Below are 13055 nucleotides of genomic sequence, written 5' to 3' on the forward strand. Positions count from 1 at the left end.
TCCTATGTCCCAAGCACCTTGCCATGCATCTCCTTTAATCCCCTCAACCTCATAAGAGGTAAGTGCTATTGTTACCTCATTTTACAGATAAGTAATAGTAATTGAGGATTAGAAAATTTTTTAGTTAGAAAGTAATTTAACCGAGGTCACAGAGCTTGTAAGTAGCCAAGTCAGGATTCAAACCTGGATTTGAGTTGCTCTGTCTGTGCTCTCAACTGCTCCACATTCTACAACTTTCTTAAAGTTTTCCTGAATTCATCTTTGAGCCCAGGGTCCTAGTTAACTACCTCCCCACGTCTCTTTTCCTTTCCAACCTAGAAGGGAATCCACAGAAATCCTCTGGTGCTCCTCTCTCTGCCCTTGGAGAAGAAAAGACACTCTCATATTTTTAAGTTCCTTATTAATCGGTAATTATGAGTAGTATCCTGTTCACCAGTGTCATTCTCATTATGAATCCATAAATTCATACTACTGTTATCAGTCTCTTATAAATTTGTTTCTGGTGAGTCCGTTCCCCTGAAATCCGAGGACCTCAGGGTAGCCTCATCGCTCCTCCAAACCTGCCAACCTGCAGCCTGGATTAGAACCCAGGAACCACACCCATATGCCACCAGTCTGTGTGGGTGGTGGCGCCTGGCGCGTGGCCCAGGCAGCACGTTCGAGCAACGACAAGCAGGAAGCAGGGCTTAATGTCACCGCTCGCTGCAGCCCCTCTCTTTATACAGGCTCATCTGATCTCTGTCAGCTTCTACCTTTGCAACTTGAACAAGTCACTTCTCTACCCTGAGTATTTCTTCAGCCGTAAAATGGACACAATAAGTTTTGCCCCTGTGACCTTGAACGGGTTTGTGGCGAGGATCAGACGCCTGAAAGGACGGGAAGGGGTTTTATAACTGGAACACGCTGTAGGCCTGTTAGTTAGGGTTACGACTGAGTTCCTACCTAGGCTTCCTTCATTTTCTCTCATTTCTGTCCTTGGAGTGAAGGAAAGTGCATCTGTGGCAGGAGGGAAGCAGGTATCAGGCTCTTCCCTGGGGTATCCGGCGGGAGGGCGGGCACAGCCAAGCACCCAGTCTGCGTTGCCCACGATGCAGGGAGGAGGTGGGGAGAGACCAGGGAAAAGGAGAGGAGGTGCGGTGAGAAGGCTGTAGGATTACAAGTGAGGCCAGGCTTTCCTTCTATTGAAGATTTCCTTCGGTGTTTTCACAACGTAGAATGGAGAAAGACAAAACCCTTGCGCCGGGGCCCCCACGCTTCTCATCTCTTCTCACTTCTGAGGCTCGCCCTGGTTCGCATGTTGCTGTTCCCGTCTGCGTCCTGGTCCCCACCTTCTGCTTTGTAAATGTTCCCGGGCGGGGGGGGGGGGGGGGGGGGGGGGGGGGCTCTGTGTGTACGCCTGAGCGCCCCGCCCCCCGCCGGGTCGGAGCGGCTTCTTACAAAATCCCTGCTGCAGGGCCTCGGGGATTAGATGGCTCCCCTCCTTGTGTGGTAGCTAAGGACACTGAGGCATAGAGAAGTCTGGGGGTGGAAAGCACAAGCTCTTCAGGAAGCCTGAGTTCTAGACCCTGCTCTGCGCTTCACCGGCTGTGGGACCTCGGGCCTCCGGTTCCCCGTCCTAACTGTGTGGTAACCGGGGGTGGGGTGTGGAGCATCCCTGGGAGCTCTTCCAGCCCCACATCCCGTGGTTCAAAAGCAACAGCCCCCTTCTTTTGCTCCTGCTGGCACGTCTCCCTGTTGGAGACAGCAGCGTATGCCAGTCCTCCTTCACAGACAGCTGTCGTTCCTGTTTTTTTGTGGGGTTTTTTTTTGGGGGGGGGGTCATCGTCACAAAAGAAATCTCTAAAAATCTCCTTTCTCAAGCCATTCCAAGGCCTCCGTCAAAGGCATTGAAGTCCTTAAGAATGTCCGATCTGATTAAATCACTCTTGCTGCAGAGTAAGATGATTTCCTCTCCTTTGGTGTGATGAAGCGGACTTGAAACACTTTCTGTCATATATCAGAGACGCTTATTGAAATTATAAATTATTTTTATGGTCATGTTATTGGTTGAAAGATAAATGAATGGGGAAAGATGACTTTTCAGAGGCAAAAACAAAACGAAGCCAAAAAGCATAAGAGATAGTGAGGTTAAAAAAATCCCTAAGCCTGCAAAGAGAGGTTATTCTTTCTGGGAATGAAAAAAGAATATCCAGAAGACTCAAACGAGAAGTTGCTGGTAAACGAAAAAAGAATCTGTTTCCCCAAATTGGACAAAACTCTGCATTAATGAGCACCAACTGAGCAGAAAGAGTTAGACATTCCTTGTGGTAGCTTTCATTTTGTTGTTCTGGGACTATTTAGTTATGTTTATTTTTTTAAATAATAAAGCCTAAAGCTCCCCCCCCCAAATACTACTCTCTCAGTCATTTCTCTCTTCAGCTCGGTTGCTCTGATGTGTTTACCTAGTGCTGCCTGGAGTGCTCAAACAGCCTCATTTGGAGGGTGGAGGGGCAGGAAGGAAAGACCAGCCTTCGAGGTCCCTGAACTGTAAACCAGGCTCTCTGAGAGAAGCCCCCTAGAAGCAGCCCCCTAGAAGCAGCCCCCTGGGGAAGTGGGAGCCAGCTGTTCACTCCTCCATCTCGCTTTTACTTCCCATGCTTGAAAACACCTCCCTTCTTTTGTCCTCTGACTCTGGTGGCAGAAACCGTCATAGATGCTTGGTTCAAATCCTGGTTTCGCCCTTTACCAGGTATATGGCCCTTGGACAAGTCACTCATCATCTCCAATCCTCACTTTGTCTGTAAACCTAGGACTAATAACATTTTATGAACTTTCCGTGGGAATTCAATGAGATAATATCTGCCTAGCACATAGCAAGTGCTCAATACCTCACCGCCAGTGTTCTCTTTCCCTCTCTCATGCATAAGGTACACAAACTAGAAATAGAGTGAGGAGGAGTTCTCTGAACATCTCTAAACACAGTGCCGACAGAAAGTTGTCCGTCTGAACTCGCAGCTCTTTGGAAGTGGACCCAAGCTTGGCCTCCCTCACACTCCACAGCCCCAGCGCAGGCCTGTGGACAGGGAAGTTTCCTAAGTACCGGCTGGTGACAACCTAGGTCTCATGGAGAGACTGGTCTTAGAGAGTGACAGGGAGGGAAAAGTACATAAGGAAACTGTCTGGACAAATGATCCACTCCAAACATGAGTTTCACATCACAACTGAGGAAAACCCTCAGAACAGAAAGTAGAAAATCATGACAAGATAAAGCTTCCCTAATACTCTCTGAAATTGGGGGTGGGTGGTGGGGGAGGCCATCCCCTACCAAGCTATGAAAGTATTTTGACATCTCTTTTGTCTGTTGGGCCTCTGGTGGGGAAGATACGGACGGGACAAATAGCACAGACAGGTGAAGAGACAGGCCATGTGGTTCATCAGGAGACAGATTTCTCCAACTCCAGGACTGAATTCTTCTGCCATTTCCTTGTGGTTTTCCTCAGGTGAAAAGTCCAGCCAAGGTGGATTCTGCTGGAACTACCCAGAGATCCTCAGGAGACTGGTGAGCAAACCTAACCTGCTCAAAAAGCCCAAATATGAAGCAGCCCCTCCCCTCCCCCTGCTGCTCGGCACTTCCCACCGGGTTTGCTGTGTCTGGGGCCAGACTGAGGAATCCCACCTGGACCGCACAGCTGGCAGATGCTCCAGGGCAGGGCATCATGGGACCTATCACTGCACTGCATTGGGTCGCATGATCCCGACCCTTGCCAAGGCCTCTGGGAACTCGCCGCTGGACCCCGAAAGAGACCAGACCTTGCCTGCTGCCCCACTGTCTTCCTGGTGTGCCGAGGCAGAGGCCCCAAAGACCCCAGAGAACCCCACCCCTCCTCAGGCCTATGAGGGAAGCCCAGTCTTCTCTGTGCTCCTGCAGGGAGGAGGGGATGCAATTCCGCAGCAGCCCCAGAACGAGCCCTTCCCCCTCTACCGTGGGTGGGGCAGGTTCTGGGGCAGCCTCGACCCTGGGAGGTGACAGATGGAGCCCGCACGTGATGCCGAGGCTCCCTAGCCCAGCTGTTTGGAAACTGAACTGTATCGATCGGGAATTTAATTGCCCCGTAATCGCTGAGTAAACACTGGCTGGTCCATTGATCAGGCCCCAGGCTGGCTGGGGAGAGCCGAGAGGAGGGATAGAGGCGCCAGCAATGCTCACAAAGGGCTCTCCCTGACAGCATCCTCGGAAGGAAGTCCCTTCCTCAAGGGTAGCAAGGAGTGCAGCCTCCAGCAGAGCCCACAGCCACTGGCACACACCCACCGGCTGGGCTGGGTGGCAGGTGCAGACCCGGCGCCAGGACAGGGTGGGGCACAGGCCCGGGCTGCTCTGGGCAGGAGCTCTCCCAGGACGCAGTATACTAAGTGAGAAGTGTAGGCTACAAAATCTTTTTTTTTTTTTTTTAATGAGAGAAAATGTAAAATCCCATGCCTAGAAAAATAAGACCCTGGAAGGTTGCACCCTAATATATCGGCAGTGGTTAATTCTATATAACTGTATTCAATTATTTTCTTCTTTACATTTCTGTATTTTCCACATTTCCAACAACTAGCAGGTATAACTTATAACAGAGTAAACAGATGTTATTTAAGATCAAAAGAAATACCTGGAAGGATTTCTCCTGTGCTCCTTATAATATAAAAGAAAAGAAAAGAAAAGAAAAGAAAAGAAAAGAAAAGAAAAGAAAAAAAAATAAATCCTAGCAGCAGCTCAGTGAAAGAAGGTTGCATTTTGGAGTTAGACCTGAGCTCACCTTCCGGCTCCAGCACTGATTAGCGAGGTCCCTCTATCAAGACACGGGACTTCTCCCAATCCCAGATCCCTTCTCTACAAATGGGAATAACAGCTATCTCACAGAACTGAGAGAAAATATGTTAGTGCAACATCCCTGGTATGTTCAAGAAATACTGTGTTCAAGAAATATTAGTGTCTCTTCCGTCCTGCGGTAAGGGTTGGGTACGTGAGGAGGAAGGGCCAAATGCCAGGGGTGAGTCAGCTGAGTCTCCTGGAGCCCCTTCAGATCCCACATTCCTCCCCAGGGCTCGGGGTTGTTCTGTTTCCTCCCTAGGCCTCCCCTTCCTGAGCCCCCACGCCCACCCCAACGAGCCTCATCACGTGACTCTAATGGAAGCCAATCTTCCTCAGCTTGGCCCCGTTGCCACCCACAGAGACAAATGGCCTGCCATTCTGCTGGATGCTGGGAGGTGGCTGGCCAGCTCCAGGGTCATTGTTCTGCGTGTCACTGAGAGCCTGAGAGGGAGGAGAGCCACGGGATTGAAAGTAGGGCTGCAATTACTAGCCTATTCATTTCCCTAGAATAAAGCCCTTGTCATTAGCTAGCAGCAGGAGGAGGTAGGGAAGGGGGAAGAAAGAGCCTGGCACGCACTTGCTGCCCCTGGCTGACTGTTCTGGGCTGCACCACCCCCGGCTCTCACCTGAGGGCCTCATTACCCTGGGCAGCGTGGGCGGTTTGCCTAGGGGTTTGTGAGCCTAGGCACCTTTCTCGGGCACTCCAGCCTCAGAGGCCTCTCCAGCCTGCCAGCTGCTCCATTGCACCCCAGCCCCTGAGGCCCACCCCTTGGCCTCCTTTCTTACAGATACCCAGCTTCCAGACTTGCTGCACTTTGGGTCTTCCCACTTTTCCACTTTGTGGAGCATCACTGCCTGGCAGGCTCCAGGTCCCAAGAGTTTCTCCTGACCCCGTCCCCCAAAGGCTGCTCTCAAGGTGGCTGGGTGGGTTGTCCCAGCATCGCCCTTCCCCCAGGGCCCGGGCTTGGCTGCCTCTTTGGAAGGGGTGAGGATTTCTCCTGGCTGCGTCTCTCCCCTGGACTGATGGTCTACCTCAGGCTGTGCAGTGCCTGTCCTCAGCTCTGACTGATGGGCTGCAGGTGACCAGCTTACACAGATGAGCTACCATGCAGCCCCCCGTGGATGAGGAAGGGATTCTTGCTTAGCCGACAGCTTAGGGTTCAGCGGGGAAGGGACAGACACCTCAAACTTGGAAATTGGTGGAGGGAGCCTGCTCTGAGGTCACACACTAAAGGCCCCAGTGACCCTGAGACGTGATTGATTGGTTTCAATTTCTTATTGGGGTCGCCTGTAGAGACCAGTGGACTCATCCCCAGCGAACTCAGAGGAGGCTGATTGGACTAGAGCCTGGCTGAGCCGGTGATAAGCCAGACTGACAGGAGCTTGGCTTGTCTCAGAGGCCCGCAGCCCAGCCCAGGATCTCCCAGGGTGGCTCAGGGGGCTTTGTGACCCACCCGCCCTGTGCTAGCCCTCAGCCCAGTCTCTGAGCTTGGCACATTCTCACAGAGACTTTCCTACGGAGGTCTGGGCTACACTCTGTGGGGGTGGGACACCTGGTTAAAGGAAAGGGATAAGGGGCTGTGAAGGAGTCACGGATAGGGCTGGGAGCAGGGATGTCAGGGGCTAATGGAAGAAAACTTTCTCAGGATGGACTTCTCCCAGGAAGCCAAGAACAGACAGACTTGACTGACATATACACTGTTAGACTGCCAGAAAACATTCAGAAGACCTCCTCCCAGAGAAGCCCAGAAACTGACATCGGAGACACAGACAGACAGATAGACAGAAATACATTCTAGGGAACTACAAACAGACAGGACAACTTGGAATAACTGGGAACAAAGGCAAACAGCAGCTGAAGGTCTGGACCAACTGGGGGCAAGTCTCCCTGCCCCACACAGGGGAGGGCTGCGGTGAGCATTGCTCACAGACCCTCCGTGATCGAATGATCTCCCACCCTCCTTCCCAGAGCACATCCGCCCCAACCTCGGCACCTGCCCCTCCAAGGGGAAACGAAGAGAATAGAGTCCCTACCCTCCTGCCCCAAAGCTTGGAAAAGAAGCCCATTCCCTTGGTGCCCCGGCCCCCATGAGAGGGGAGCCTCCCTCTCTCACACATGGCACGCCAGCTCCTCCCATCCCTTCTCACCAGAATCCAGAGCCACAGGGTGGACCCAGCAGGCAGAGGAGTGTGGGCATGTGAAGGAATGGGAAGGATGAGAGTGAGAGGATGAGCATGGAAAACCCTAGGGAGGATTTCTGTTGCCGGTGCTCCCCAGCCCCCAGGACTGAGCCTGAGGCCGCCTCGGGATCCGTTCTCACTGATGCTTGGTGCTTGGGTTGTGGTCATTAAACACTCCCTGAATTGAGCTGGATTGATGGGGTGGGAGGCAGACTAGACAGCTGTCCTCTCTTCCCCCTGCCCTGCCAAGGAGGATATGTGGAAGAAGACTCTGCTGTGTCTGAACACTGACAGCTCACGGGGAGGGGCCGGGGCCCTCGGTCTCCTTCCTCGAGGATCACCCGGATGACATTCTGCTCTCTCTCCTCTTTCTTTTCTTCTCCCCCATCTCATGCTCCCGTTTCTTTCTCCTTCCAGGCAGTTTCCAGGTGAGCCATTATCCATTTGGGGGCATCACAGTGCCCCACGAGTTGGGGAGTTCCTCCAGAACCCAAGTGGCTTTCCTTATGCTTCTGTCCCCAGCACAGAACTTGGCCCCCAGGCCACCCAGGGCACCGCACAGTGCTTGGTCCTTCCCTTTGCCTTCCATCCTCCAACCTGGTCAGCCTCAGGGACCAACCATGCCTCCCTCAGCCCTGGATCAAAGGATCCCGAAGGTGTGCTGCTGGTTTGGGCCTAACTCCTCTAGTTGCCTTCTTAGAGTCCTGCCTCCTCCCTGATCCTGACTTCCCTTTAAGGGAAAAGGAGTTGGTAACGCCTTCCAGGGTAGTAACGCCTTTCAGGGGTGGTTTTAGGTGGTTAGCTATCCTGATTACCATCTAGTTACTTTCCAAGGAACAAAGGAGGAAAGAAAGATCATGGAATCACTAAGTCTTAAGCCTGGAAATGCTGAGCAGTAGAAGTCACAGGCCCTCAGGGCGAGTCTGGGTGCTGGTGCTTTCTGGCTGTGTGATTGCTGGAGAGGCCCTTGAGTGTTCCGAACCTCTCTCTGCTCTCCCAGAAGACAGGGGTAAGAAAACCTGCCTGGTCTAACCTCACTGAGCACCTGAGAAACTCAAGGAGATGTTATATCCACGTTACTTTCTAGATAGACCACCCTCTTGATTATACAGACGGGGAAACTGAGGCCAAAGGGAACTAAGCAATTTACTCAAATGAGTCCCAACAACAGGAGACTTTAGATGGGGCAAATTTCAGGCTAGAATCTGAGTATCTTGACTCCCAGTGAAGTCAGAAACAAGTAAAGAAAAGAAAATTTGCAGAACTGACAGAAAAATTGGAGGAAAGAGAACAAAGCGTAACGAGGGACCCGGGCTGACAGCGCAGGGATCGAGGTGGGCGAGAGGAGAGGAATCTGGTGTCAGGGAGGAAGTGGACGGCTGGAGGGACAGATGAAGGTGGAAGAAGGCAGATGACAGCATGAGGAGGAGGGATGGCAAAACAGGAGCCAAGTGGACAGAGGGACAGTGAGTTCAGCTGCTCAGATCGGCTCATTCCCCTACTCTCACTGAGGAAGTAACTGGCATGGGACAGAAGTATTTGCCTACACTTATATTTCAGGAAAAACTTCAGCTTAAGAAACCCAAAGAAAGAATAAAAGTGTCAGTCCTGAGATGTAACATGTCCACAGCAAACAGCCTGGAGCTGACACGTGGAGAAGAGGGGTCAGAGCGTGGGAAGCTGGCCACACTGAGAGCCTTACGGTGCTCAGGCGTCCACGCAGCACTTGGTGACTCACTGCTCTTCCTCCTGGGCCGGCTTTGCAAATGTGAGGACGATGACGCACATAAACTTAGATGAATGTGGATGATGTGCTCCCCAGTAAAATGAAAGACTTATAGTACATTTAAAAGCTAAACAAATAGATCTTTTTTATGACTTCATAGTCATATTTCTCACTGAAGGCTACTATATTGTTGACAATATTGGAAAGACCCCAAATATATGCTGTAAAACCTGTATTTTCTGTCTCATTAGATGGGCATGCTGTGCCTGTGCCAGTCAAAAAAATATATATGTGTCGGGGCGCCTGGGTGGCTCAGTCATTAAGCGTCTGCCTTCGGCTCAGGTCATGATCCCAGGGTTCTGGGATCGAGCCCCACATCGGGCTCCCTGCTCAGTGGGAAGCCTGCTTCTCCCTCTCCCACTTCCCCTGGTTGTGTTCCCTCTCTCGCTGCCTCTCTCTGTGTCAAATAAATAAATAAAATCTTTAAAAATATATATATATATGTGTGTATATAGTTAATTTTATTATGCTAAGAGGTCATCAGTGACTATTAAATGATCTGATGTTTCCCTAGTAAAAAAATTAATTAATTTTTAAAAATTAATAAAAGAAAGAGGGACCATGACTAACCCACAATAAGGTGAAGAAAGCCGGGGACAGTGACACTGACTCTGGACCCAACAACACTCCCCCTTCTTTCCCAGGTCAACAGCTATCTCAGTGACATTTCGAAATCCTGAAAATTAAACTCAGTCATCTTAGCTTCTTTATGAAAGGAGAAAGAAAGAAAAGCGTCAATCTTCGCTACAATAGAAAGGATGGGCGTTACCATTGGTTGAGCCCCTCCTGAGTACCAGACAACCTATGTAATTTTATATATATATAGGCATAATCCAATTAATTTCCCTTGACATTTAAAAAGATGACATTTTATGTAGGCTGTCTGGGGTAAGGAACCTAAGTTTGGAGTTTAAACAATAAGGTATAATGACCTCAAGAGTTGGGATTGGCTCATCTGGGGTCCAGAGGAAGGAAAGAGAAATAGAAGCAGGAGGCAGGAGGTAAAAACAGACAAACAAGAACCCAGGACTCAGAGGAAGAGGCGCTGTGTGGTGTGCTTTGCTCCAAGGGGAAGGACGGTGGGGGTGGGGAAGGGAGGACAGCCACCAATTCATTCCCACCTTTGGGAGGCCAAGTCGGAGCAGGCGGGCTTCTGCTCGGCGTCGGCGGCTGGGCAGCAGAACTGGTGTAGCACAGTCTCATTCCTGAGGACAGAGCAGAGGGAGAAGATCAGAGGTGGCCTCGACAGGCTGGGCCCAGCCGGCACCAAGGCATCCCTGCCCTGAAAACCCTTGCCCCTGCTAGCAGCCCCCAACCTCCCACAGCTAACTCTTCCTCCCTCTGAGCCTCCAGCCCCGCAGTAAGCTCCTCTGCATAGGATGTACCATTAATTTGGTTCTTTTATCATTATAGTTCTTTATAACCCTGTTCGCCACTTCGGTCCAGCAAGGTTGAACTAGGTCTATTCATCTATCATGCACAGAGCTGTATGCAGTGAACATGTTTAAGCTGATCGTATGCAAATATACAAAGCACTCATACAGAGATTTTAGTGCTGCCACCTGAAAATCCAAGGCACGGGGCTTGATGAGGGATTTGTTTGATGCAAATGAAAAAGCCAACCCAGAGATGGAGATAAAGGTTCCAGTGCCAAGTCTACAGCTAGCCAGCTGTGTCATACCTCGTCCACCTTTCCTGGGTCTCAATTTATTTGCTAATGAAATAAGGGAGTTGAACTAGAGAAGTGGTCTTCAACCCTAGCTGCTGATTAGAATCACCAGGAGACTCTTTCAACCATCAATGCCGGGGCCCTAACCGCCAGGGACTGATTCACTTGCTCTGGCCCTGGTCAGGGGCACCAGGACTTTTTATAAGCTCCCAGGTGATTTGAACAATAGCCAGAATTGAGAGCCATTAGACTAGATGATTTCCAAGGTGCCTTCCATCTCCAAAACTCTGTGATTTTAATATCTACTTTGAGCCACTTTGGGATTTAATACTAAAAATACTTTTGGATAAAGTTATGCTGGCATGTCTTCTCTCCCTTAGCAAGAGTTTCACCGTCGTGGAGTCAGAGAATGTCAGACCTAGAAGGACCCCCAAAGATTGCCTGAAAGGGGTTTTTAAACTCCCTTTAGCCTCAAAACACTTTGTCCAAACCCAATCTTTCCTGGGAGCCCATTTTGTAAACAAACAAAGTGGAATAGCTCTATGGGCGGAAAGTGGGAGGTCTATGCCACCTCCTGACCTGCTATTCCCAATTTTGGTAGCCACCTCCCAGGCATCTCTTGGGGGCCCCGCAATTACAAGAGTATAGATTAAAAACTGCTGAGTTCGGCTTTTCTCATTGAAGAAAATAATATTGGAGTCTACCTTCATTTGACAAAAACAATTTCAGAAAGTTTTCATGTGTCACTGGGGAAAAAGTAGAACAAGGGAAAATTTACAAGGAAACTCAGGAACACAGCTTATGTGTTGGGGAAACTTTTTAAAACAAAACAGGAAATTGAAAAGACATTAAGAGAAAGAACTGTATCTGACTACATAAAATGAAAACATCTTGTGTGGGAAAAGATACTCTAGTAAGTCAAACGACAAATAATCGAATGGAAAAATATATTTGTAATACATATAACAGAAGGCAAGTGCGTATCCTACATTGAGATGCCACAAATTCAAAATGCAGAGACAGACCCAGTAGAAAAAATAGACAAAGAATATGAAATCTGGTTGACAGAAGAGGAAATCCGAAGAGCTAACAAATAAATGCAGAGATGTTCTACCTAACTAGTGAATACGACACTGCAAATGGAAGCAACACAGAGATACCATTTTCCAACCATCATCCTGGCAGATATTAGAAAGACAAATAACTACAAGGGCTGGTGAGAATGTGGGCAGAGAAGTGCCCTAATCTATTGCCTGTGTGGTTGTAAATTTTAACAGCTGTTTTTGGAAATTAAAAAGAACACAGGTTTTCTGATCTAGAAATCCCGCCTTTGGAATTTTATACCTTAGAAATGCAAGTAACCTGTTCATAAAGGTATTTGTACAAAATGTGGTGGTGGTGTTTTTAGTGGGGGAAAAAACAGCTGGAAATAACCCAAGTCCCCATCAATCAGGGGCTGGTTGAATACATTGGGATAGCTTTATCCATCCCATGGAGTTACACGCTATATCTCTATATGGAATTATGCGTGATATCTATTGCCACAATGTACAGCTAAATGAGAAAAGCAAGCTGCAGAGAAATGTACATAGTTTTGTAAAACAAACAATGACTCCTCTCCCCCAAATGCATATTCTATACAGTGTACTGTATTTCTATATGAGTGCATATATAACTAACTGGTTCACATTGGCTACCTCAGCAAGAAGAGAGCAGGACAAAGGAGGCAAAAATAATGGAAAGGAAAAGATATGCTTGGTGTAATGTTAGCTGAAAATGTTCAATATAAATTCCTACTTATGGTATTACTGTAAATACATTAAAATTGAATATGTACCTGAACACAAGGACTAGAAAGTGTCAGGAACCAACACAAATATTAATGTCACTTCAGGGTGGATCATGGGCAAGTTTTATCTTGGATTTTTGTTAATTTAATAAATTATTGATTATGGATTATATATAATCTATAGATTATAGAATAATAATGAATGCAACTAATATAGTTTTGTAAAAGGGCAGTAAGAAAAATAATTGAACCTGACCCCTCATTTCACACATGAGAAAACTGGACCCAGAGTGGGAAGTAATTTGTCTACAGTAGTTCCCTGACCAAAGTCCCAGCTCAGTCTTCCAGCTCCCCTCACTTCCTTACTCCAGCCCTGGGTTTCCCAGGGCAAATCAGAGCCTTTAGAGAATTGTCTGGCTCCCAAATGTCCCATTATAGCCCCTAGGACTGCCCAGCCTGAGGAGAATGGGAAAGAGGAAAGAGGAGGCAGGGAGGAACCAGAAGGGCTCAGAGCCCAAAACATAGAGGACCCGGGTGTGCAGGTAACAGAGAACGTACCACCCAGTTCCTGCCGCCAGATGTCCCTGTGCCCATGGGCAGGTCCAGAATCCCCAAACAAGCCCCCGAGATCCTAGGCAGAGAGGCAGAGCTCGTTCACCCCCCATGGCACTGGCATTTCAGGAAGGAGAGCTCACTCGGATACAGTCACAAGCTGGGTGCGTGGGGGCTCTGTTCTGATCCTGCCTCCGTTTCTCAGAGGCACCCTCCCAGACCTGGGAGCTGCTTCTCTGGCCAG

At 49.2% G+C, this 13055-nt stretch overlaps 1 protein-coding gene across 4 annotated transcripts in view; it reads right to left on the reverse strand.

Annotated features, from left to right (window-relative positions):
- The window catches only part of IQSEC3 (IQ motif and Sec7 domain ArfGEF 3), a 102505-nt gene that overhangs the window by 58420 nt on the left and 31030 nt on the right, over positions 1-13055 (reverse strand). For all 4 annotated transcript variants that reach the window (XM_034645543.1, XM_034645546.1, XM_034645544.1 and 1 more), the window contains exon 2: positions 9923-10006. In XM_034645543.1, coding sequence (XP_034501434.1) covers positions 9923-10006 — 84 coding nt within the window. The remainder of the gene's footprint in view (positions 1-9922; positions 10007-13055) is intronic.

This window comes from Ailuropoda melanoleuca, chromosome 16 (genome assembly GCF_002007445.2).
Source record: "Ailuropoda melanoleuca isolate Jingjing chromosome 16, ASM200744v2, whole genome shotgun sequence".
Taxonomy (NCBI): domain Eukaryota; kingdom Metazoa; phylum Chordata; class Mammalia; order Carnivora; family Ursidae; genus Ailuropoda; species Ailuropoda melanoleuca.